We start from the raw sequence: 26,697 nt of genomic DNA on the forward strand, positions 1-26,697 counted from the left end.
ACTATTCATATTTACGGTATGAATTGTATATCTATTTACAGAATTCTGTAATGAAAATTTGCGTTAAACTGATCGTTCGGTAAAAATTGTTGAAAAATGAAATTCATGTACCGAAATATCGGTTATTTGTATTGGTTACCGAATGTTTTCGTAAAAAAAAATTATCGAATAACACAATCAAATCTTAGTGTGAGGCACTGGATTGTAGGCGGTGTTATGCAGGCGGCGTTTCAGAAAATCACCCCTATTCTGTACGTCGATCGATTCGAAATATTCCGATCGAATGTGCAATTTCCATTCTGCATTCCGTTCGAGTTGGGTATGAGCTCGAATATCATTCGTTCGAGTTGTTAAATTTTCGAATATTACTCGATCGACTAGCGTACGTACGACTTCCGTTTGGTTTAGAATCGTTCTAACTTGTTTATACAAATGTGACGGTTTCGTTTACTAAGAAATGAATAATATAAATAATATAGAAGGTGTAAGTAGTGTTGACAGCTTTGATGGTTAGTGTTCGAAATTTCAAGTGTTCCCAACGAGAGCCGATCGAATCATACAAGTCGAACGGAATAAAGAATGCAAAATTCGAACTCGAAGTAGATTCGTTCGTATCACAAATCCGTCGGATTGCAGAATCGGGGTGCCCGTATTGTTAGTGACTCGCCGGATCTGCTCCATGTGATACATTAAAATTATTGTTTTTATTCTGAGTCAACGATTTATTCACCCCGATTCTGCAATCCGACGGATTTGTGATACGAACGAATCTACACTTTCGTTCGAGTTAGAATTTTGCATTCTTTATTCCGTTCGACTTGTATGATTCGATCGGCTCTCGTTAGGGAAAACTTGAAATTTTGAACTCTAACCATCAAAGCTGTCAACACTACTTACACGTTCTATATTATTCATTTCTTAGTAAACGAAACCGTCACACTTGTATAAACAAGTTAGAACGATTCTAAACCGAACAGAGGTCATACGTACGCAAGTCGATCGAGTAATGTTTGAAAATTTAACAACTCGAACGAATGATATTCGAGTTCATACCCAACTCGAACGGAATGCAGAATGGAAATTGCACATTCGATCGGAATATTTCGAATCGATCGACGTACAGAATAGGGGTGGGGAACTCATGAGTTTAAATTGACTTGTTCAGAATTTTGCTGTTCCTCAGCATAAAAATCTACTAATTGATATGTCCACAGATTGATTCCTTCCTCGTCCATGATATGGACCTTTCGTTAAAAAGCAAACTTGTGTATATGTACTGGAAAATGTTTCCAGAAAATAAGTTTTGAGAAGTGAAATCTGAATTATTTTCGGTAAAATCCGGAACAATTACACGGCAGAGTAAGTGCATAAAAAGGTTTATTATAATAAAACGTAAAAGAGTTCCATACTGGATACTTGACGATTTATAAAAGACAGTGAAACTTAAAGCTAGTATCTTTTTTTCGGCATACGGAATGTTAAAATATATCATTTGGAGAAACATCGCTTTAGTTAGGTAACGTTGTACCATTTGTTATTCGGAGTTTTCGGCGCCTTATTGTCTTCAGTTATTAAAATTCGTGTCAGTTATTTGAACGACATTTCAAATGCATTTGCTACGGTTATGCTGTAGCTCTTTGCAGTCAATGGCTTAAAAATAAACCTGTAGTCATGAATCACATGTATCTATCCGGCTCGGCGACATTTTTCTTACAGATAAATGCGTCGCAAATCGGTTGGCGAAGTTATCATACTGCACTGAGGGCAAAGTTTTTTCGCTCCAAGCGTATGGAGCCAACATTCCTCGCAGTACACATGCCAGCAACAGATTGATACAACCGGTTTCTTGAAATCATCCATACAAATTAAACATTTTGGTCTGTTCTGGATGTAGCCTTCATATTCTCGAATTTTAGATTTCAGTGATGCTATTATCTGTTCGGTATTCTCATTATGTCGCGGTTCAATTTTTGCAGAGATTTGACTCTTTGACTGCGAGAATTGAGTAGTGTTCCTGCTAGACCCTTCACATGGATTATCTGACTCGGGTCGTTTCACTGTCACCGGCTCATTTGCCATCACTAAGCCGCGAAGGTACGAGTCCTTGAAACGATGTTCCGCCATAGGGTAGATCACATCACGTTCCGAGTACTGAGGCGGTCCGTAAATCTGTGTCTCGTCACCGTCGACGTTGAGCTCATCATCAGTGTCATCAGCGTTGGTAACACGAACCGCAGTGCTTGCTATTGAACCACTTTGATGCATTACATTGGTGGTTCGGACTCTCGTATGGCCGGCCCATTCGTACACTTCAAAGGATTCGCCTTCCACATCAATGCTGGCATCATCGTCGTCCGAATCGTGTGTTCTACTTGAAACACCATTACCGTTTACATCAGACTTACGCAGACAAGCATCTACATGAGCTGTGATTTCTTCAGAAACAGTTTTGTTACACACCGGACAAACATTATCTTCCGGCTTTCGCTTACGAGATTTCATCTGCAACAAAGAATTTTAAATTTCCAGAACACAACTGAACAAAATAGAACAAACCTTTAACCTCGCCTGTCGATTATTTTTAATTTTTTGATAAGTACCCCAGCATTCATCAGGACTAGCTACTAAAGATGAATCAGTATTGTCCTCAGAATTTGGATGCCCATTCGACAATTTGAATGAGTAATTGCTTCCACTTGGTCCAGCAACCGGCGAAGCCCTATCAGTGGTAGTGACATTATACGGACCATTGAAATCGTTCTTTTTAGGCTTCAATATTTTATCCAGTCGGTCCACTTCTAGTGCAAAGTGTTGATCGATTTCATTTGAACGTAGTGTGACACCACAGATGGGACAACAAAGCGGATCGGTTTTGGGTTTCCGATGCCGGGCATAATTTTCAGCGGTTTCCAAATTTCCAGCCGATTGTTGATGATCCATTGTAACTGTGTCTAGTAATGCATTTTGAGCTAGTAAACTATCTTCAATACTTTGTTAAATAAAATGAAACTAAAAACCGATTCAAAAAATATGTTTTGTTTTGATATAAAAATCCAAAGCTCACTGATTCTACGTTTGACGTTTCATTATTTCCGAATAAAAATTATTTCATTTTGCGATAAATTTCGGAACTGACAGCATTGAACATTTTATATACACTCTAATTCACTGCTAATGAGATTCATAAAAATTGGTTTTACCCAAATTTTGTTAATTCCTTTTTAAATTGATTGATGTCTGATGATAATTTTGTTCAGAGCTAGGCCAATCACTTTAAAAGTAAATTTCTACAAAGTCTGTTTTTTGTCATTAGTAGATAAATTGACTGCTGATATTCATAAAATTTTCCTTATGATGCTTTAAAAACAATCTAAAACACGCTTCCATAAAAACTATTTGAATTTCATTCCACATGCGTATAAACGTCATTGGGTCGCCTTATGATTTTTATATCTGTCACTTGTGTGAAAAAGTAGTAAGGCAAATCTAATAGAAATATAAAAAAATGGCTAGCGTTGAGATTGACGAGCTCGTACTGATTGCAGATTTACTCACAGAAGCTCCTACGATCTGCCTGAATATTTTAAAGGTACATTAACTACAAATAAATTAAAATAACTAATTTTCTTAAACCACATATTTACAGGTGCAGGATTTAAAACAGTTCATTTGGTAACATTAAGAGAAAACCGACTTTATCGGAGCCATCAGTAGTGGCCCGAAGCCAACAATTAAGGCAAATGAATTATGGTCCTTGGTGAAAGATTGGTATAAACGGAAAGTAAGCATTAATTAAACTTTCGATCTAATATTGTATACTATTGCTATTTCTTCGCGTTTCGCCTTCGACTCATCAGTGCTTAAAGCAGTTCAAATTGAACTTCCATCTCGTGCCTAGCAGTTCAACTTAAACCGCTAAGCAGACGCAAAGTTTGCACTATTTATGCAAACCTTGTAACAAGTACAAGGTGATATATTTTGGATTACACTAGCATTAAATGTAAATAAATGTAGCATTAAAGAAATCACTTTGAGCCATGGTAATTTAAAGTTATGATTATTATTGTGCAAACCGTTTCTCCCTACGCGATTCAATATTTCACTGGTGTTGCCTATCGGAGCCATATATTTCTTAGAATTCAAATTCACTTACGCGGCATTGAACCGTTCCGAATGAAACTAACTGCAACTAACTGACCGATCACTCAGAGGGAAGATGAACACAAGACAGGCAGTTACGGTATCCAACCAATGTACTTAGTTCTCGCAGATGAACTTTCCCACCCTCTTCGTCTCCTTCACATTGCGCAAGTGCGCGGTATAAGCGGGCGGCTTGGAGAAACGATTGTTTGCTTTCCCACGGTTTGTTCTTCCTGGTGGGGTTTAACCAGCGAGGGGGGATTCCTTACAAACGACCTGTATGTGTATATATGAACGCGCAAAGAACGAAATGGTTTGATCTGGATAGTTGGTGAGAGAGGGAGATGCTGGGTTGATCGGTGGGTGATTGACCCTTGAAGAACTCGGTTTGATAAGAGGTCGTTGTCCTGTTTCGGCTAGATGACGTCCTTCCGGTTGAGAAATTACAAAACCATTGACACTTGCGATAAATCTGAGGGTTCTTAGCAACACCGACTTCAAATCGACCTGGATCGTGGAGGAAGACAGAAGTGAAAGTGTCTAGTGCGTGTCGCGTATTGCATAGTCAGGTAAAACGCGTTTAAAGGGTTTCTAGTCCAAGTAGTTAATATTTCTATTCCCCTAAGATTGGTTACAGTCAGTGCTAGTTAGGTTCATGCAGAAAATAGGTGCGAGTGCTAAAAAGTTATATTGAAGGTAAATTTATTGTAGTATGATGTGCTAAATGTTACGGAAGCTAATAGTTTCGAGCAGCCATCCGGCGAATTTTTCCGCTTGACAGTTTTCTTCGTCGGTTCGCCACCCACGCCGATACAATTCTACAAAACGAACCTAGCGACGCAAAACCCGTCGTTTGGCATATCTCGTCGTCTACTTCACGATCCCGCAGAAGACCCGACATTCGTCTTCGTCGTCATGCGACGCCCGTCATGGCGTAGAATTGGCAGCATCAACCACGTTCGCCGTCTTCACGTCGAAACTGCCGTATCGACAGCCATCATAACGACGCCACCTTTGTAAGCCACAAAACGGAGTGAGTAAAAACCTTTGACATGCGCATGATCATTTGGTAGATGTACATTTTAGCACACAATTGTAGCGTTCTTGGGCGATAAATGTCGCTAGAACGGAAATCGCACGCCTTAGATAATTAAGCATCAGGGGAACATAAAAATGTTAATGAGTTAATGTTAGTGAATAAATGTTCATTATTGGTTTGTAAGATGGAGTGAAATTGTAACGAGACTTTTATGATTTTCGGTTAAAGCAACCTCCCCTTAAATATGACAACTTGGTTCTAGAAAAACTTTTTCCCGCGCGTCCTCGCTTCGCTGTTTCCTTTTTTTCAGTATTCATTTTTGTATCTACTCCGAGTATAGGGTTGCTTGGGAATCTCAACCCCCATTTTCTCCTCTGTTATTCCGAAGCGTGGCAGGGAAATCGCAAGTCGGGAGTTGCGCCTATGATGATACACGTAAGTAGAATATTTTCTGGATCGGTCGAACGACAGAGTTTTGTTTAGTGTCGTTTCACTCCTTTTAAATCTGGCTCGAAGTCTCCGCTGGTTGTTTGGGTCTACCAAATCGTTCATTAAATATCGAAATTTATTTACTGAATCCTCCCTGGGGTTAAACTCGTGCCGGGCAATCAAACGTGACAAGCGGTCCTCTCACGAGGTGGCGCGAAGCCGCTTGTTTGAGTACTTTGGGAAAGAGCAGCAACGGACCCCAAACCGCCAGCAGGACGAAGGCCAGTTATAACTGGCGCCCAACAATACAAGGCATTTCCTGCTTATTATTTTTTTTTGTTTAACTGGTTTTAGCCAAAATTATATTTGGTGCCCTATAAAACCAGGCATAGTCAAAACTTAAGTTTTTCATTCTGGCTAATCAGATTAAATTTAGTGTACAAATACATAATTCGACAACGGTTCCCCCCTCCGATCAAGGCAAACAAAAAGTCCTTCAACCCCTTTAGCAACTTCATGTTGCGAACAGTGAATAGTTTTCCAGGACATTGAATCCACAGGGGAGACGTTTCTCAATAATAATTAGGAACGAAAACACATTGCACATAATAATATATTTACTCTACGAAATATAATTCCTTTACTAGATATATTTATTTTCCATCATACAATCATTATTATTATTACAATTATTTATTTATTAGCCTGTCCATTCATTATTCCATCCCATTTCTTTGTACATACATTTCGTTACTTACTTATTTATTACACTCATTAATTTATTTGAAAATATTCAATATCCTGCAAGAAAAAGTCCAATCAGAAATAAAAAAAATGAATCGACTGTTCCCACACGCGGAAGATCTAAATCAAGAGGAAGTCGATTACGAGTTGATGATTCGCAATCAACCAGAAGAAATTTATTCTCTAGACTTACAGGGAAAGCAAAGGCGTTTACGGAATCTGTTCAGAGCAGATCAAACCGAGGGTCGGAACTACAGGTCTCCCATAAACATTAAAGATGAAGTAAACCACATTGAGGGACGAATCACTAGTTTAGAAAAAGCTCTTTCTAGAAAGGTCGAACCAAAACTAGAGTCTAGGGTCCTTCATTACTGGTATCGGGTAAAAAGGAGTATAGCCAGAAATGATGAGGAGAAAAAAATGCGCCGTGACTTGAATAGAAAAATCGAGAAAGTCATGAAGGATTTCCAGTTTGGACCTCCGATGTCGCCTTTTAAAAAACAGATAAATGATTGCATTCAAATAGCTGAAGGGGCAGTGGGCACACAAGGTCAAGAAGTTACCTTTTGTTTTCCTCCCGGTGCCACTCCGAGTAAAACTCAGTCGACGGCGACGCAACCGATTCCTGACAAAGGGAAAGGAGCCATACCTAAACAACCAGCCATCCCAAAGCAACAGAGTATACCACATACGGAAGTGAATGAGCCCACAATGACCGTTTTCAGAAAGGACTGGGAAGAAATGCAAAACACACTGGCAAAACTGACGGAGCATATCCGTACAGGAAGCCAAACAAACAGTTTCGGGCAGACAAAACAGTCAAAGGATCCAACATCGAACAACAATATAGTTCAAGCGAGCAAATGGACACCCAGCAAAACGGAAACGCACCAACAACGAACTACAACTCGACTAACGAAAACAACACCCTCATATCGGAACCAAAGCGCGGAGTCGAGCGAGGAGGAATACGAAAAAGATTCTTTAGAAACGTTTTCAAGAGACCAACAGAATTACTCATACAATACAGACAGCGAGCATACTGACTATGGAGGAGACCCATATTTCAGATATTCCGCTAGACAGCGTAGATATCCAGAGAGACGTTTTCACCAAAGAAGGTACGAGACCAACGGACGTGTGGAGAAATGGAAACTAAAGTTTACAGGAGAGCCCAAGTCCATGACAGTAGAGAATTTTCTCTACAAGGCGAAGAAGTTAGCAGAACGAGAAGAAGTATCGAAGTCGATTCTACTCAGAGACATCCACATGCTACTGGAGGGACCCGCTTCAGACTGGCCGATCAACCAAATCGAGGCTAACAGCAGCGACGGCGAAAGCGACAACTCGATCCCAATAAATGCGTTGAGGAGCCGATATAACCGGGAAGCGTCACACCACATGACGAGAACAGCACAACAATCGACGTCGGGAACACGGGTCCAAAGAACGGAGCTACCTAACCATAGGCAACCTACGATCGAATGTTGGAATTGTCAGGGAGAGGGACATGGCTGGAGACAGTGTACAAAACCCAAACTAGTTTTTTGCTACGGCTGTGGAAGTTTGGGACGAACAATAAGAAATTGCGAATATTGCTCAAACCCTCCAAGACCAAACCAAAGTTCGCAGGGAAACGAATAGAGGGGTGTGAGTCTGGGAAAGCAAGCATCCCATATTCCAAAAATATTCCCAAACAAATTCTCCAAAATCTAAACTTTGACCCCCTCTCACAGGTATATCATATCAGAATTCGCGTTAGTAAATGTCCTCACCTAAAAGTTAAAATATTCGACACAGAAGTGGAAGCGTTACTAGATTCGGGGGCGGGAATCAGTGTACTAAATTCACTTGAAATTGTTCAAAAACACGGATTGAAAATCCAACCTGCTTCAATACGTGTTTCAACAGCAGATGGGACAAATTACAAATGTCTAGGATGCCTGAATATCCCCTTCACGTACAAGCATGTGACAAAGGTAATTCCAACCATTGTAGTACCAGAAATCTCGAAGAAATTGATCCTCGGGGCGAATTTTTGGGAATATTTTAACATAAAGCCAATGATAGACTTAGGACACGGACCGGAGGAACTCGAGACAGTAAACCCAAAACACGATCCGACAATCTGTTTTACCATTGAGCCTACGGAAGATCCACAGACAGTAAGAGAAGAAGAGGTAGATGACACGCTAGATATTCCGGTGTACGAAGGGCCAACGGATTCAACACCCGACTTCGACTCGATAGAAACTGAACATGTCCTCAACGCTAGGCAAAGAAAATTGCTGACTGATGTCATCAAAGAGTTCGAACTAACAGCAGCGGGCAAGCTGGGACGAACACATTTAATCGAACACAACATAACTTTGAAAGAGAAAGCGATTCCACGGAACCCACCAATGTACAAATGTTCTCCTTACATACAAGAGGCCATCAACGCAGAAATCGAGCGCTTCAAAAAACTGGACGCCATAGAAGAGTGCTATTCTGAATGGACGAATCCACTGGTCCCGGTGAAGAAAAAGAACGGAAAAGTAAGAGTTTGCCTAGACTCCAGAAAAATCAACAAACTGACGGTTAAGGATACCTACCCAATGCGGAACATGCTGGACATATTTCGACGTTTGGGAAAAGCAAAATATTTTTCGGTAATTGATTTGAAGGACGCTTACTTTCAAATACCTTTGAAAGAAGACAGTAGGAACTTTACGGCGTTTCGAACCGCGGAAGGAGTATTCAGATTTAAGGTTTTACCTTTCGGTCTGATGAACGCACCGTTCACAATGTCTCAATTGATGGCCAAGGCAATTGGATTCGACCTTGAGCCACGAGTGTTCGTATATCTCGATGATATAGTTATCGCATCGGAATCATTTGAAGAGCATCTTAAGCTTCTCAAACTAGTAGCTGAAAGACTGCGCAAAGCTGGGTTAACAATTTCACTGGATAAGTCCAAATTCTGCCACAAGCAAGTAATGTACTTGGGATATTTATTAAGCGAAAACGGTATAGCCATCGACAGCACAAGAATCCAACCGATTTTAGACTACGCACGTCCAAGAACACAGCAAGATATCCGAAGGCTCATGGGTCTCGCCGGATTCTATCAACGCTTTATAAAGGATTACAGCAGGATTACAGCACCAATAACGGACCTGTTAACGAAGGATAATAAACGATTCACATGGACGAAGGAAGCGGAAAGCGGATTTAACGAATTGAAATCGGTATTGACATCAGCACCTATTCTCGGAAACCCGGACTTCCACCTTGAGTTCACAATCGAATCGGACGCGTCAGATAGAGCAGTCGGTGCCGCATTAGTGCAACAACAAGACGGGAACACACGTGTAATTAGTTATTTTAGTAAAAAACTAACTCGTACACAACGGCGATATTCAGCAGTCGAAAAAGAATGCTTAGGGGTTCTATTAGCAATACATCACTTTCGCCACTACGTGGAAGGGGTGAAATTCCGAGTAGTAACGGATGCCAGGAGCCTGCTCTGGTTTTTAATTTGGGAACAGAAACCGGAAATGCAAAACTACTTCGTTGGGCTTTGCGTATCCAAGCTTACGACTTTGATCTGGAATATCGTAAAGGAAAGAGCAACATATTGGCGGACTGTTTATCAAGGTCTATAGAAATAGATTCAATAACCGCGATCCAAAACGATCAGGAATACGAAAATCTACTGGAGATGATAGAAGCGAACCCTGCGAAGTACAGCGATAAACGTGTGGTAGATAGGAAAGTCTTCCAGTATGTGAAAACCAACAGTCGTCAGTATGACCCACGATTTGAATGGAAATATGTTCCACCGAAGGCACAACGCAACGGAATCGTCCAAAAGGAACACGAAAAGGCACATTTCGGCTTCGAGAAAACGTTAGCATCCATCAAACAGCACTTCCATTGGCCTAAAATGAACGAAGAAATTCGCCGCTTCTGTCGTGAGTGTTTAAAATGTCAGATGAGCAAGGCAGGTAATGTCAACGTCACACCGCCGATGGGAGCACAGAAACCAGTGGAATACCCATGGCAATTTGTAACTTTAGATTACATCGGCCCATTACCTCCCTCCGGTCGGAATAGAAGCACTTTTCTCCTGGTCGCCACGGATGTCTTCAGCAAATTTGTGCTGGTGCAACCGTTTCGAGAAGCTAAAGCAGGTTCGTTGGTCGAGTTCGTAGAAAACATGATATTCCGCCTATTCGGAGTACCAGAGATTGTTTTGACAGACAACGGCCCGCAGTTTGTCGCGAAATCCTATAAAACTCTGCTCGAAACGTATCACGTTTCTCATTGGCTGACACCGGCGTATCACCCACAGGTCAATAACACGGAAAGGGTGAACCGTGTAATAGTAACGGCAATTCGTGCCACCTTGAAAAAGGATCATTCACATTGGGCTGATAATATTCAGGACATTGCCAACGCGATCCGAAATGCGATACACGACTCCACGAAATACAGTCTCGCTTTGAGGCTTTCATTCCTTCGAATTTGAGGCTTTCATTCCTACAATTGCCGTCCGTATTGAGTCTTCGTCAATATTGATGCAGTTCAATGAGTTATTAGACAGGGGAACGTTAAGTGCTGCGGCAGCAATTTGCTGCTGAGTCAGGATTTCATTTGAAAAAACCCTAGAAAACTTTTCCGCAAACATCTGGCAGATTTCCTGTGTGCACGAACCAGTACGATCTCCAAAGCTCATTGACGAGGGCAACCCAAATTCTTTCCTTTGCTCATTCACATGTTTCCAGAAATACCTTGGATTTGATTTCAGTTTTCGTTGTACGTTGTTCAAGTAGTTGGCATGGCAGCGCTTAACGGTTTTCTTGTACAACTGATTTATCTGCACGTAGTGATTACGCAGGGAAAATCCTCCATGTTTAGAATACCTCTTTAGAGCGGCTCTTTTGGTCGTTTTCAGATGTCTCGCTTCCGCAGTCAGCCATGGTGGATGCCGGGTCTGCCGTCTCGATCGTTTCGGTACATAGTAGTCGATTGCGTAGCTCATAACATTAGAAAACGTCTGCACAGCAGCATTGACATCATCGTTGTCGAGAACTTCATCCCAGTCGATTTGCGTCAAGAAGTCGGTCATATTGGTGTAGTCGGTTCTACTAAAATTATAGCAGATGATGTCCGTTGGAATGCAGGCGTTCTGTAAGCGATTTGAATCGAGCACAATATGTAGTGGAGGATGATGACGAACGGAATTGACCAGAGGGAACGGTGAAGCACTAATCTTTGGTGCAACATCTTCTCTACTTGAAAAGCAAAGATCCAACATCCGGTTATTTTCATTAACGACAGGATTCGACTGTCGAAGAAGGTTGAGGTTGTAGCCGTCGAGCATGGTTGTAATGCCAATGTGGAAAGTGGAGAGCGCCGGATCAGGAAAGAAGAAACCACCGGAACTTGTTTGCCATTTTATGCTGGAAAAGTTGAAGTCTCCCACAATCAAGATTTCATCTACGGGTAGTACATGAGTGGAAGTAATTTCTTGCAACGACTGTATGTGTGCATCGATTAGCGGTAGATCGCGGCATCGGTCCGGAGGAAGATATATCACACAAAGGTAGAGGGAAAAATTGACCAGTTTCAAACGCACCCAAACCTGCTCCACGCATTTACCAGATGCGGTTTCGATCAGTTGCGCCTTCAAACGACGATGCACTGCGATAAGCACCCCGCCTCCAATAGTTTTTGAGTTATTTAAGGGGCTGCGATCGGTACGGAAGACTTCGTAGTTGGATCCAAAACCTTGAACGGAGAGCGTACAATCACTGAGCCAGGTCTCCGAAAGAGCGATGATGTCGAAGCAATCATCCGAACAAGCCAGCAAATAGTCGGTGATGTGCATGTTCATGCCTCCAACGTTCTGGTAGTACAAGTGCAGCGGTTGACTAGATTGATCGTGCGATGGATAACTGCAAACGACGGGAAGTGAATCAACGCCTGAATCGTTTGAGACTGAATTGTACTTGCCGTCTGAGATGGTTTGGAAGACCCCTTCCGCGTTCCCACTCACAGGGCCGGGACGACTGATGACCGCTGGCTGCAATAGCTCGACTGTGGGGAACGTATCAGGGGCTTCCATGGTGCGAACATCTGTGCATCCCGGTATCCGATTCAAAGCGAGAGGAGGACATCTATAAGTGCGAGAGAGATCAGCACTTGGAAAGGACGGAATATGCAAATACTTGCCGAGATGAGACATTTGGAAGACTCTTTCACCACACCCACGCACAGGACCAGGACGACTGGAGAACGCTGGCTGCTGTGGCACGACTGTGGCGGGGGGTTCGAGAGCTTCCAAAATATCAACTTCAGTGCGTCCCGGTGTGGTTCCATTGTACTCTCATAACGTTTGCCGGGGCGGTGTTCTCATCAAACGGAGCGGGCTGGGTGTTACTTCGTCTACATTCATAACGGTGCTGCATCCATTTTCGTCGGGAATCGGTGGAGAAATATCGATTGGAGGATACCAGATGTTTTGCTTTTTGTTGTCTTCGAACTCGCGAAACAAAACACCTTGTGGCCAGGTGTCGGGATTAAGAGCCGCTTCCCGAAATTTGGGCAGTATCCCAACTTTGAAGGAGACAAAGTTCAGAGTATTTACGTCGACATCTCTTTTCACCAGCGGGATGACCGTGACATCTTCGCTGCACTCTAAACCATCTTTTGTTAGCTGCGAAACCATCTCCTTACTAACGCTGGGGTGAAAACGTGACAAGTAAATCCATACGAGGGAGCAGGGCGTTGGAACTGTGGCGATATTACAGTTATCCGATGGTTTCCGGCAACCTTCCAAGGTTTTACTTGGCTCAGAACTATCTTCCCGACGACGCTTCGCATTGGGACCAAATCCGTCGGGCTTCGGCGGCAGCGGCGACGAAACAGGCACTTTGCGCGAGAGACGAGATATTTGCTGGCTATTCTTTTTAATTTCGGCCTTCAGCTCAGCAAAAATCGATTCTGTTCTCTCTGCGATAGATGCAAATGCGCTTCCAAACGAAGAAACCGAGTCGCGGAAACGAGCAAGTTTGATCAGTTTACAACACTCATCGCATATCCAAAACAGGTTGGGATTTTCGTCCAAAACTTTCAGAAACGGCTTGTTGAGTTTTGCGCATTTCATATGTACCAAATGATGGCAAAAACCTGAACACTCAACAAAATCTTCCTCCGATTTTACAGTTTTGGCACAACGATCACAAGCATTAGCCATAGTGAACAAATCTCAGGATGCCAACAGTGAAATTCAGATGGCGCTTCGGTCGGGTAAGAGAGTTATTGAGTTATTTATTTAGTTAGGAGAGAAAGTTTTGAAACAAACGTTCGATCTCTCGGATAAAGGAAAGGGGTTTTGCAAAAAACTTGCACCTAAATACGAACCGGCAGTTGTCCGACGGGTGCTTGGTCCTAACACGTATGAATTAGAAGATATAGCGGGGAAAAGAATTGGGGTTTACTTTGCCAACCGATTGAAAAAGTTTCACCCTCCTTCCGAAAATGATTAAAAATGTAAGGTTTTTTTTTTAAGCTATGGACCTCCATATGGAGTGACGAAGTAATGAACCGTTATGAAACACCCTTAGGGTAAAATTACGATCTTTCGCGACTGGCTCATAGAAGGAAGCCGTCAGGCGAAGTCACCATTTAGTTAACCCCGAATGCCGGACTAGAAACGAAACGTACCGTTCACTAGGGCAGCACTCCTGCGAAACAAACGATCAATGTGCGATATTAATCCGGTACGCGAAATAACCAGAGAAAACCAAAAACGATCGCGAGACTTGGGACATGTCCTATTAGCGATGGATACATGTAAATAGTAGATTAGTAACCTAATTCTCTAAACCTTAGCTTATTATTAGTACTTAAACTATGCTACTTCGATTATGCAAATACTCACGGTGTCTAACGGCGGTTGAGACCCTGCATACATCCGTCCTTCAGATGGAATATTTGTGATAGAGTAATCCGGCAGTACGTTGATGACGTCATCACCCCAAAAAGTAGCATGATAGATAGCCCCTGTAGAAGTAAAACGTAAGTTTAGTTCAAAGAAAATAATAAATATTCCATCCCTTTTGCATTCATCTCGGTTTCAGCAATCCGATCGGTAGATTATGAAGCTTCCCTTTTTATCCGGTAAACTGCTTCTACTCTACTATACAGTCCACCTTCTCAAAGTAGATCAGCGTTCGAAATTCCCACCATCCATAGGTTAGACAGAACTAATAAACAAATATGTTCCTATCTGAGAGCGAATATGTCCATAAACGGTTTATCCCAAAGTAACGGCATCTTGCCTTCTCCATCTTCCGTATCGCAAAAAAAAAAAAAAAAAATAGCGAATTCATCTTTTTCAATCCCATGATTTTTTTGGTAGCCATGATGAAGTTAGTCACGTTTTTTTCTGAAAATAAACTGAAAAGAAACCAACTTACACCCAATAGGGAACGATACAAATAAAAATACTCTCCTCGTTCCAGAACAAAAACAGGCCTATATCGCGATTATTTCCGCGGAAGTCGCAATTATTTCCGTTGGCGTCCGGTTCTCGACGTATTTAATTTTAATACACGTTTTATATACGTTCCTAGTTAGGAACTTCGAACTAGTGAAGGGCCATACTCTTTTTGGTTTGACATTTCGTAGAAGAAGAAAGCTGGGAAATGTGATGGACTGGTAAGCTCGCATGACAGAAGTAGATGGATTCTGATGCGAGTAGTGAGCGTAGTGAGTGAGGATAGAATGAGTAAAATCGTGTTTCCTTTATGATTTCGCCTAGTCGGTGGAATACTGGCGTATGAAAAATAATTTCAATATTAAAATTTTTTGTTTCTGGTACATTGGGCGAAATTCGCGGATTGATATCTGCGGCGGCGGAACGTATCCAGGAACGGTTTAGTTTCTCATGTGTTAATTTTTTTTTTGGGGAAATGGTGTGTTCTGTAAACTCGCAATCATGCAGGGGTAAGAACACCTATTGCACCTAATAGTTATAATTTCATGTGGTATTTGTGAATGTTGTTTGGTTAATCGGTTCGTCCTGGTGTAGAAAACAACATTCAAGTAATTTTTGTTGGCGTACTCAAAGTTAGTGAATGTCTTTGGGTTAAGCCAAGATTATGTGGAACTAGAATGAATGAGAGGAATGAATGGAAAGTATGAATGAAGTTACCGCCATCACAGATTCGAAAGGTAGAATAATTTTTAGATTTATCTTTGCAAATTTTTGTTTTTCCTTCCCCTGTTTCTGGGTTAGTTTAAGAGCGCTATAATATATCGGTAGACATTGAGTTGTATTTGTTGAAAATTTTAGTAAACTTTTGCTGGAGACTGGAGACAAATGTCGTTGATAGTCAGTAGCAGGCTCTACCTGTACCGGGTAAAGTGCTGTAAATAGAGACTGAGCCAATTCAGGTTGGCGATGACCATATATGACCCCGAAAGTGGAAATGATTTTCTGAAATACAACTCATTTCACCTACGAAAATTTGATTGGTAGTAGAAATAACCATTTCAACGCCAATCAAATTTTCGTACATTTAGTAGGGAATGATGTAACAAGTACAAGGTGATATATTTTGGATTACACTAGCATTAAATGTAAATAAATGTAGCATTAAAGAAATCACTTTGAGCCATGGTAATTTAAAGTTATGATTATTATTGTGCAAACCGTTTCTCCCTACGCGATTCAATATTTCACTGGTGTTGCCTATCGGAGCCATATATTTCTTAGAATTCAAATTCACTTACGCGGCATTGAACCGTTCCGAATGAAACTAACTGCAACTAACTGACCGATCACTCAGAGGGAAGATGAACACAAGACAGGCAGTTACGGTATCCAACCAATGTACTTAGTTCTCGCAGATGAACTTTCCCACCCTCTTCGTCTCCTTCACATTGCGCAAGTGCGCGGTATAAGCGGGCGGCTTGGAGAAACGATTGTTTGCTTTCCCACGGTTTGTTCTTCCTGGTGGGGTTTAACCAGCGAGGGGGGATTCCTTACAAACGACCTGTATGTGTATATATGAACGCGCAAAGAACGAAATGGTTTGATCTGGATAGTTGGTGAGAGAGGGAGATGCTGGGTTGATCGGTGGGTGATTGACCCTTGAAGAACTCGGTTTGATAAGAGGTCGTTGTCCTGTTTCGGCTAGATGACGTCCTTCCGGTTGAGAAATTACAAAACCATTGACACTTGCGATAAATCTGAGGGTTCTTAGCAACACCGACTTCAAATCGACCTGGATCGTGGAGGAAGACAGAAGTGAAAGTGTCTAGTGCGTGTCGCGTATTGCATAGTCAGGTAAAACGCGTTTAAAGGGTTTCTAGTCCAAGTAGTTAATATTTCTATTCCCCTAAGATTGGTTACAGTCAGTGCTAGTTAGGTTCATGCAGAAAATAGGTGCGAGTGCTAAAAAGTTATATTGAAGGTAAATTTATTGTAGTATGATGTGCTAAATGTTACGGAAGCTAATAGTTTCGAGCAGCCATCCGGCGAATTTTTCCGCTTGACAGTTTTCTTCGTCGGTTCGCCACCCACGCCGATACAATTCTACAAAACGAACCTAGCGACGCAAAACCCGTCGTTTGGCATATCTCGTCGTCTATTTCACGATCCCGCAGAAGACCCGACATTCGTCTTCGTCGTCATGCGACGCCCGTCATGGCGTAGAATTGGCAGCATCAACCACGTTCGCCGTCTTCACGTCGAAACTGCCGTATCGACAGCCATCATAACGACGCCACCTTTGTAAGCCACAAAACGGAGTGAGTAAAAACCTTTGACATGCGCATGATCATTTGGTAGATGTACATTTTAGCACACAATTGTAGCGTTCTTGGGCGATAAATGTCGCTAGAACGGAAATCGCACGCCTTAGATAATTAAGCATCAGGGGAACATAAAAATGTTAATGAGTTAATGTTAGTGAATAAATGTTCATTATTGGTTTGTAAGATGGAGTGAAATTGTAACGAGACTTTTATGATTTTCGGTTAAAGCAACCTCCCCTTAAATATGACAACTTGGTTCTAGAAAAACTTTTTCCCGCGCGTCCTCGCTTCGCTGTTTCCTTTTTTTCAGTATTCATTTTTGTATCTACTCCGAGTATAGGGTTGCTTGGGAATCTCAACCCCCATTTTCTCCTCTGTTATTCCGAAGCGTGGCAGGGAAATCGCAAGTCGGGAGTTGCGCCTATGATGATACACGTAAGTAGAATATTTTCTGGATCGGTCGAACGACAGAGTTTTGTTTAGTGTCGTTTCACTCCTTTTAAATCTGGCTCGAAGTCTCCGCTGGTTGTTTGGGTCTACCAAATCGTTCATTAAATATCGAAATTTATTTACTGAATCCTCCCTGGGGTTAAACTCGTGCCGGGCAATCAAACGTGACAAGCGGTCCTCTCACGAGGTGGCGCGAAGCCGCTTGTTTGAGTACTTTGGGAAAGAGCAGCAACGGACCCCAAACCGCCAGCAGGACGAAGGCCAGTTATAACTGGCGCCCAACAATACAAGGCATTTCCTGCTTATTATTTTTTTTTGTTTAACTGGTTTTAGCCAAAATTATATTTGGTGCCCTATAAAACCAGGCATAGTCAAAACTTAAGTTTTTCATTCTGGCTAATCAGATTAAATTTAGTGTACAAATACATAATTCGACAACGGTTCCCCCCTCCGATCAAGGCAAACAAAAAGTCCTTCAACCCCTTTAGCAACTTCATGTTGCGAACAGTGAATAGTTTTCCAGGACATTGAATCCACAGGGGAGACGTTTCTCAATAATAATTAGGAACGAAAACACATTGCACATAATAATATATTTACTCTACGAAATATAATTCCTTTACTAGATATATTTATTTTCCATCATACAATCATTATTATTATTACAATTATTTATTTATTAGCCTGTCCATTCATTATTCCATCCCATTTCTTTGTACATACATTTCGTTACTTACTTATTTATTACACTCATTAATTTATTTGAAAATATTCAATATCCTGCAAGAAAAAGTCCAATCAGAAATAAAAAAAAATGAATCGACTGTTCCCACACGCGGAAGATCTAAATCAAGAGGAAGTCGATTACGAGTTGATGATTCGCAATCAACCAGAAGAAATTTATTCTCTAGACTTACAGGGAAAGCAAAGGCGTTTACGGAATCTGTTCAGAGCAGATCAAACCGAGGGTCGGAACTACAGGTCTCCCATAAACATTAAAGATGAAGTAAACCACATTGAGGGACGAATCACTAGTTTAGAAAAAGCTCTTTCTAGAAAGGTCGAACCAAAACTAGAGTCTAGGGTCCTTCATTACTGGTATCGGGTAAAAAGGAGTATAGCAAGAAATGATGAGGAGAAAAAAATGCGCCGTGACTTGAATAGAAAAATCGAGAAAGTCATGAAGGATTTCCAGTTTGGACCTCCGATGTCGCCTTTTAAAAAACAGATAAATGATTGCATTCAAATAGCTGAAGGGGCAGTGGGCACACAAGGTCAAGAAGTTACCTTTTGTTTTCCTCCCGGTGCCACTCCGAGTAAAACTCAGTCGACGGCGACGCAACCGATTCCTGACAAAGGGAAAGGAGCCATACCTAAACAACCAGCCATCCCAAAGCAACAGAGTATACCACATACGGAAGTGAATGAGCCCACAATGACCGTTTTCAGAAAGGACTGGGAAGAAATGCAAAACACACTGGCAAAACTGACGGAGCATATCCGTACAGGAAGCCAAACAAACAGTTTCGGGCAGACAAAACAGTCAAAGGATCCAACATCGAACAACAATATAGTTCAAGCGAGCAAATGGACACCCAGCAAAACGGAAACGCACCAACAACGAACTACAACTCGACTAACGAAAACAACACCCTCATATCGGAACCAAAGCGCGGAGTCGAGCGAGGAGGAATACGAAAAAGATTCTTTAGAAACGTTTTCAAGAGACCAACAGAATTACTCATACAATACAGACAGCGAGCATACTGACTATGGAGGAGACCCATATTTCAGATATTCCGCTAGACAGCGTAGATATCCAGAGAGACGTTTTCACCAAAGAAGGTACGAGACCAACGGACGTGTGGAGAAATGGAAACTAAAGTTTACAGGAGAGCCCAAGTGCATGACAGTAGAGAATTTTCTCTACAAGGCGAAGAAGTTAGCAGAACGAGAAGAAGTATCGAAGTCGATTCTACTCAGAGACATCCACATGCTACTGGAGGGACCCGCTTCAGACTGGTTTTTTACATACGTCGACGATTTCCACTCTTGGGAGGTTTTCGAAACAAATATAGTTTATCGTTTTGGCAACCCGAACAAAGACCAGGGAATCCGATCGAAAATTCAAGAAAGAAAACAACAACGCGGAGAATCGTTTATAGCATTTGTAACGGAAATCGAGAAATTGAACCGTATGCTTTCCCGACCGCTCTCTAAGCGAAGAAAATTTGAAGTGATCTGGGACAACATGCGTCAGCATTACAGGTCGAAAATTTCGATAGTACAAGTAGAGGATCTTCAACAACTTATCAGTCTAAACTACCGGATTGACGCAGCGGACCCGCAGCTACAACAGTTAAATGTAGAGGGGCAATTTCGTCGGCCGATCAACCAAATCGAGGCTAACAGCAGCGACGGCGAAAGCGACAACTCGATCCCAATAAATGCGTTGAGGAGCCGATATAACCGGGAAGCGTCACACCACATGACGAGAACAGCACAACAATCGACGTCGGGAACACGGGTCCAAAGAACGGAGCTACCTAACCATAGGCAACCTACGATCGAATGTTGGAATTGTCAGGGAGAGGGACATGGCTGGAGACAGTGTACAAAACCCAAACTAGTTTTTTGCTACGGCTGTGGAAGTTTGGGACGAACAATAAGAAATTGCGAATATTGCTCAAACCCTCCAAGACCAAACCAAAGTTCGCAGGGAAACGAATAGAGGGGTGTGAGTCTGGGAAAGCAAGCATCCCATATTCCAAAAATATTCCCAAACAAATTCTCCAAAATCTAAACTTTGACCCCCTCTCACAGGTATATCATATCAGAATTCGCGTTAGTAAATGTCCTCACCTAAAAGTTAAAATATTCGACACAGAAGTGGAAGCGTTACTAGATTCGGGGGCGGGAATCAGTGTACTAAATTCACTTGAAATTGTTCAAAAACACGGATTGAAAATCCAACCTGCTTCAATACGTGTTTCAACAGCAGATGGGACAAATTACAAATGTCTAGGATGCCTGAATATCCCCTTCACGTACAAGCATGTGACAAAGGTAATTCCAACCATTGTAGTACCAGAAATCTCGAAGAAATTGATCCTCGGGGCGAATTTTTGGGAATATTTTAACATAAAGCCAATGATAGACTTAGGACACGGACCGGAGGAACTCGAGACAGTAAACCCAAAACACGATCCGACAATCTGTTTTACCATTGAGCCTACGGAAGATCCACAGACAGTAAGAGAAGAAGAGGTAGATGACACGCTAGATATTCCGGTGTACGAAGGGCCAACGGATTCAACACCCGACTTCGACTCGATAGAAACTGAACATGTCCTCAACGCTAGGCAAAGAAAATTGCTGACTGATGTCATCAAAGAGTTCGAACTAACAGCAGCGGGCAAGCTGGGACGAACACATTTAATCGAACACAACATAACTTTGAAAGAGAAAGCGATTCCACGGAACCCACCAATGTACAAATGTTCTCCTTACATACAAGAGGCCATCAACGCAGAAATCGAGCGCTTCAAAAAACTGGACGCCATAGAAGAGAGCTATTCTGAATGGACGAATCCACTGGTCCCGGTGAAGAAAAAGAACGGAAAAGTAAGAGTTTGCCTAGACTCCAGAAAAATCAACAAACTGACGGTTAAGGATACCTACCCAATGCGGAACATGCTGGACATATTTCGACGTTTGGGAAAAGCAAAATATTTTTCGGTAATTGATTTGAAGGACGCTTACTTTCAAATACCTTTGAAAGAAGACAGTAGGAACTTTACGGCGTTTCGAACCGCGGAAGGAGTATTCAGATTTAAGGTTTTACCTTTCGGTCTGATGAACGCACCGTTCACAATGTCTCAATTGATGGCCAAGGCAATTGGATTCGACCTTGAGCCACGAGTGTTCGTATATCTCGATGATATAGTTATCGCATCGGAATCATTTGAAGAGCATCTTAAGCTTCTCAAACTAGTAGCTGAAAGACTGCGCAAAGCTGGGTTAACAATTTCACTGGATAAGTCCAAATTCTGCCACAAGCAAGTAATGTACTTGGGATATTTATTAAGCGAAAACGGTATAGCCATCGACAGCACAAGAATCCAACCGATTTTAGACTACGCACGTCCAAGAACACAGCAAGATATCCGAAGGCTCATGGGTCTCGCCGGATTCTATCAACGCTTTATAAAGGATTACAGCAGGATTACAGCACCAATAACGGACCTGTTAACGAAGGATAATAAACGATTCACATGGACGAAGGAAGCGGAAAGCGGATTTAACGAATTGAAATCGGTATTGACATCAGCACCTATTCTCGGAAACCCGGACTTCCACCTTGAGTTCACAATCGAATCGGACGCGTCAGATAGAGCAGTCGGTGCCGCATTAGTGCAACAACAAGACGGGAACACACGTGTAATTAGTTATTTTAGTAAAAAACTAACTCGTACACAACGGCGATATTCAGCAGTCGAAAAAGAATGCTTAGGGGTTCTATTAGCAATACATCACTTTCGCCACTACGTGGAAGGGGTGAAATTCCGAGTAGTAACGGATGCCAGGAGCCTGCTCTGGTTTTTAATTTGGGAACAGAAACCGGAAATGCAAAACTACTTCGTTGGGCTTTGCGTATCCAAGCTTACGACTTTGATCTGGAATATCGTAAAGGAAAGAGCAACATATTGGCGGACTGTTTATCAAGGTCTATAGAAATAGATTCAATAACCGCGATCCAAAACGATCAGGAATACGAAAATCTACTGGAGATGATAGAAGCGAACCCTGCGAAGTACAGCGATAAACGTGTGGTAGATAGGAAAGTCTTCCAGTATGTGAAAACCAACAGTCGTCAGTATGACCCACGATTTGAATGGAAATATGTTCCACCGAAGGCACAACGCAACGGAATCGTCCAAAAGGAACACGAAAAGGCACATTTCGGCTTCGAGAAAACGTTAGCATCCATCAAACAGCACTTCCATTGGCCTAAAATGAACGAAGAAATTCGCCGCTTCTGTCGTGAGTGTTTAAAATGTCAGATGAGCAAGGCAGGTAATGTCAACGTCACACCGCCGATGGGAGCACAGAAACCAGTGGAATACCCATGGCAATTTGTAACTTTAGATTACATCGGCCCATTACCTCCCTCCGGTCGGAATAGAAGCACTTTTCTCCTGGTCGCCACGGATGTCTTCAGCAAATTTGTGCTGGTGCAACCGTTTCGAGAAGCTAAAGCAGGTTCGTTGGTCGAGTTCGTAGAAAACATGATATTCCGCCTATTCGGAGTACCAGAGATTGTTTTGACAGACAACGGCCCGCAGTTTGTCGCGAAATCCTATAAAACTCTGCTCGAAACGTATCACGTTTCTCATTGGCTGACACCGGCGTATCACCCACAGGTCAATAACACGGAAAGGGTGAACCGTGTAATAGTAACGGCAATTCGTGCCACCTTGAAAAAGGATCATTCACATTGGGCTGATAATATTCAGGACATTGCCAACGCGATCCGAAATGCGATACACGACTCCACGAAATACAGTCCGTACTTCATTGCTTTTGGTCGCAATCAAATCTTAGATGGAAGAGAGTACAGTAGGATACGTGATAATTATCAACCAGGGTCAATAAAGGAAGAGCTTATATCCGTTGAACGGAAAAAGTTGTTTGAAGAAGTAAAAACCAACTTGACAACAGCCTACCAAAAACACGCAAAAACGTACAATCTTCGCTCAAATGCACATTGCGCTTCATATAAGTTAGGAGAGAAAGTTTTGAAACAAACGTTCGATCTCTCGGATAAAGGAAAGGGGTTTTGCAAAAAACTTGCACCTAAATACGAACCGGCAGTTGTCCGACGGGTGCTTGGTCCTAACACGTATGAATTAGAAGATATAGCGGGGAAAAGAATTGGGGTTTACTTTGCCAACCGATTGAAAAAGTTTCACCCTCCTTCCGAAAATGATTAAAAATGTAAGGTTTTTTTTTTAAGCTATGGACCTCCATATGGAGTGACGAAGTAATGAACCGTTATGAAACACCCTTAGGGTAAAATTACGATCTTTCGCGACTGGCTCATAGAAGGAAGCCGTCAGGCGAAGTCACCATTTAGTTAACCCCGAATGCCGGACTAGAAACGAAACGTACCGTTCACTAGGGCAGCACTCCTGCGAAACAAACGATCAATGTGCGATATTAATCCGGTACGCGAAATAACCAGAGAAAACCAAAAACGATCGCGAGACTTGGGACATGTCCTATTAGCGATGGATACATGTAAATAGTAGATTAGTAACCTAATTCTCTAAACCTTAGCTTATTATTAGTACTTAAACTATGCTACTTCGATTATGCAAATACTCACGGTGTCTAACGGCGGTTGAGACCCTGCATACATCCGTCCTTCAGATGGAATATTTGTGATAGAGTAATCCGGCAGTACGTTGATGACGTCATCACCCCAAAAAGTAGCATGATAGATAGCCCCTGTAGAAGTAAAACGTAAGTTTAGTTCAAAGAAAATAATAAATATTCCATCCCTTTTGCATTCATCTCGGTTTCAGCAATCCGATCGGTAGATTATGAAGCTTCCCTTTTTATCCGGTAAACTGCTTCTACTCTACTATACAGTCCACCTTCTCAAAGTAGATCAGCGTTCGAAATTCCCACCATCCATAGGTTAGACAGAACTAATAAACAAATATGTTCCTATCTGAGAGCGAATATGTCCATAAACGGTTTATCCCAAAGTAACGGCATCTTGCCTTCTCCATCTTCCGTATCGCAAAAAAAAAAAAAAAAATAGCGAATTCATCTTTTTCAATCCCATGATTTTTTTGGTAGCCATGATGAAGTTAGTCACGTTTTTTTCTGAAAATAAACTGAAAAGAAACCAACTTACACCCAATAGGGAACGATACAAATAAAAATACTCTCCTCGTTCCAGAACAAAAACAGGCCTATATCGCGATTATTTCCGCGGAAGTCGCAATTATTTCCGTTGGCGTCCGGTTCTCGACGTATTTAATTTTAATACACGTTTTATATACGTTCCTAGTTAGGAACTTCGAACTAGTGAAGGGCCATACTCTTTTTGGTTTGACATTTCGTAGAAGAAGAAAGCTGGGAAATGTGATGGACTGGTAAGCTCGCATGACAGAAGTAGATGGATTCTGATGCGAGTAGTGAGCGTAGTGAGTGAGGATAGAATGAGTAAAATCGTGTTTCCTTTATGATTTCGCCTAGTCGGTGGAATACTGGCGTATGAAAAATAATTTCAATATTAAAATTTTTTGTTTCTGGTACATTGGGCGAAATTCGCGGATTGATATCTGCGGCGGCGGAACGTATCCAGGAACGGTTTAGTTTCTCATGTGTTAATTTTTTTTTTGGGGAAATGGTGTGTTCTGTAAACTCGCAATCATGCAGGGGTAAGAACACCTATTGCACCTAATAGTTATAATTTCATGTGGTATTTGTGAATGTTGTTTGGTTAATCGGTTCGTCCTGGTGTAGAAAACAACATTCAAGTAATTTTTGTTGGCGTACTCAAAGTTAGTGAATGTCTTTGGGTTAAGCCAAGATTATGTGGAACTAGAATGAATGAGAGGAATGAATGGAAAGTATGAATGAAGTTACCGCCATCACAGATTCGAAAGGTAGAATAATTTTTAGATTTATCTTTGCAAATTTTTGTTTTTCCTTCCCCTGTTTCTGGGTTAGTTTAAGAGCGCTATAATATATCGGTAGACATTGAGTTGTATTTGTTGAAAATTTTAGTAAACTTTTGCTGGAGACTGGAGACAAATGTCGTTGATAGTCAGTAGCAGGCTCTACCTGTACCGGGTAAAGTGCTGTAAATAGAGACTGAGCCAATTCAGGTTGGCGATGACCATATATGACCCCGAAAGTGGAAATGATTTTCTGAAATACAACTCATTTCACCTACGAAAATTTGATTGGTAGTAGAAATAACCATTTCAACGCCAATCAAATTTTCGTACATTTAGTAGGGAATGATGTAACAAGTACAAGGTGATATATTTTGGATTACACTAGCATTAAATGTAAATAAATGTAGCATTAAAGAAATCACTTTGAGCCATGGTAATTTAAAGTTATGATTATTATTGTGCAAACCGTTTCTCCCTACGCGATTCAATATTTCACTGGTGTTGCCTATCGGAGCCATATATTTCTTAGAATTCAAATTCACTTACGCGGCATTGAACCGTTCCGAATGAAACTAACTGCAACTAACTGACCGATCACTCAGAGGGAAGATGAACACAAGACAGGCAGTTACGGTATCCAACCAATGTACTTAGTTCTCGCAGATGAACTTTCCCACCCTCTTCGTCTCCTTCACATTGCGCAAGTGCGCGGTATAAGCGGGCGGCTTGGAGAAACGATTGTTTGCTTTCCCACGGTTTGTTCTTCCTGGTGGGGTTTAACCAGCGAGGGGGGATTCCTTACAAACGACCTGTATGTGTATATATGAACGCGCAAAGAACGAAATGGTTTGATCTGGATAGTTGGTGAGAGAGGGAGATGCTGGGTTGATCGGTGGGTGATTGACCCTTGAAGAACTCGGTTTGATAAGAGGTCGTTGTCCTGTTTCGGCTAGATGACGTCCTTCCGGTTGAGAAATTACAAAACCATTGACACTTGCGATAAATCTGAGGGTTCTTAGCAACACCGACTTCAAATCGACCTGGATCGTGGAGGAAGACAGAAGTGAAAGTGTCTAGTGCGTGTCGCGTATTGCATAGTCAGGTAAAACGCGTTTAAAGGGTTTCTAGTCCAAGTAGTTAATATTTCTATTCCCCTAAGATTGGTTACAGTCAGTGCTAGTTAGGTTCATGCAGAAAATAGGTGCGAGTGCTAAAAAGTTATATTGAAGGTAAATTTATTGTAGTATGATGTGCTAAATGTTACGGAAGCTAATAGTTTCGAGCAGCCATCCGGCGAATTTTTCCGCTTGACAGTTTTCTTCGTCGGTTCGCCACCCACGCCGATACAATTCTACAAAACGAACCTAGCGACGCAAAACCCGTCGT

At 41.8% G+C, this 26,697-nt stretch overlaps 3 protein-coding genes across 3 annotated transcripts; all 3 read right to left on the reverse strand.

Moving 5' to 3' along the window:
• Nucleotides 1-1,360: 1,360 nt before the first annotated feature.
• On the reverse strand, nt 1,361-3,112 carry LOC131432262 (E3 ubiquitin-protein ligase Rnf220). The gene is made up of 2 exons (XM_058598411.1): nt 2,557-3,112; nt 1,361-2,502 (listed from the first exon to the last, which is right to left on the reverse strand). The coding sequence occupies exons 1-2, from the start codon at nt 2,938-2,940 to the stop codon at nt 1,711-1,713; spliced, it is 1,176 nt and encodes a 391-aa protein (XP_058454394.1). The 5' UTR covers nt 2,941-3,112; the 3' UTR covers nt 1,361-1,710.
• Nucleotides 3,113-10,847: 7,735 nt separating this feature from the next.
• LOC131428658 (uncharacterized) lies at nt 10,848-12,584 on the reverse strand. The gene is made up of 2 exons (XM_058592703.1): nt 12,349-12,584; nt 10,848-12,294 (listed from the first exon to the last, which is right to left on the reverse strand). The coding sequence occupies exons 1-2, from the start codon at nt 12,582-12,584 to the stop codon at nt 10,848-10,850; spliced, it is 1,683 nt and encodes a 560-aa protein (XP_058448686.1).
• A 141-nt stretch (nt 12,585-12,725) lies between these two features.
• Nucleotides 12,726-13,595, reverse strand: LOC131428659 (uncharacterized). Its single transcript, XM_058592704.1, has one exon. The coding sequence runs from the start codon at nt 13,593-13,595 to the stop codon at nt 12,726-12,728; it is 870 nt and encodes a 289-aa protein (XP_058448687.1).
• Between the last annotated feature and the right edge of the window lie 13,102 nt (nt 13,596-26,697).

This window comes from Malaya genurostris, chromosome 2 (assembly GCF_030247185.1).
Source record: "Malaya genurostris strain Urasoe2022 chromosome 2, Malgen_1.1, whole genome shotgun sequence".
NCBI classification, from domain to species: domain Eukaryota; kingdom Metazoa; phylum Arthropoda; class Insecta; order Diptera; family Culicidae; genus Malaya; species Malaya genurostris.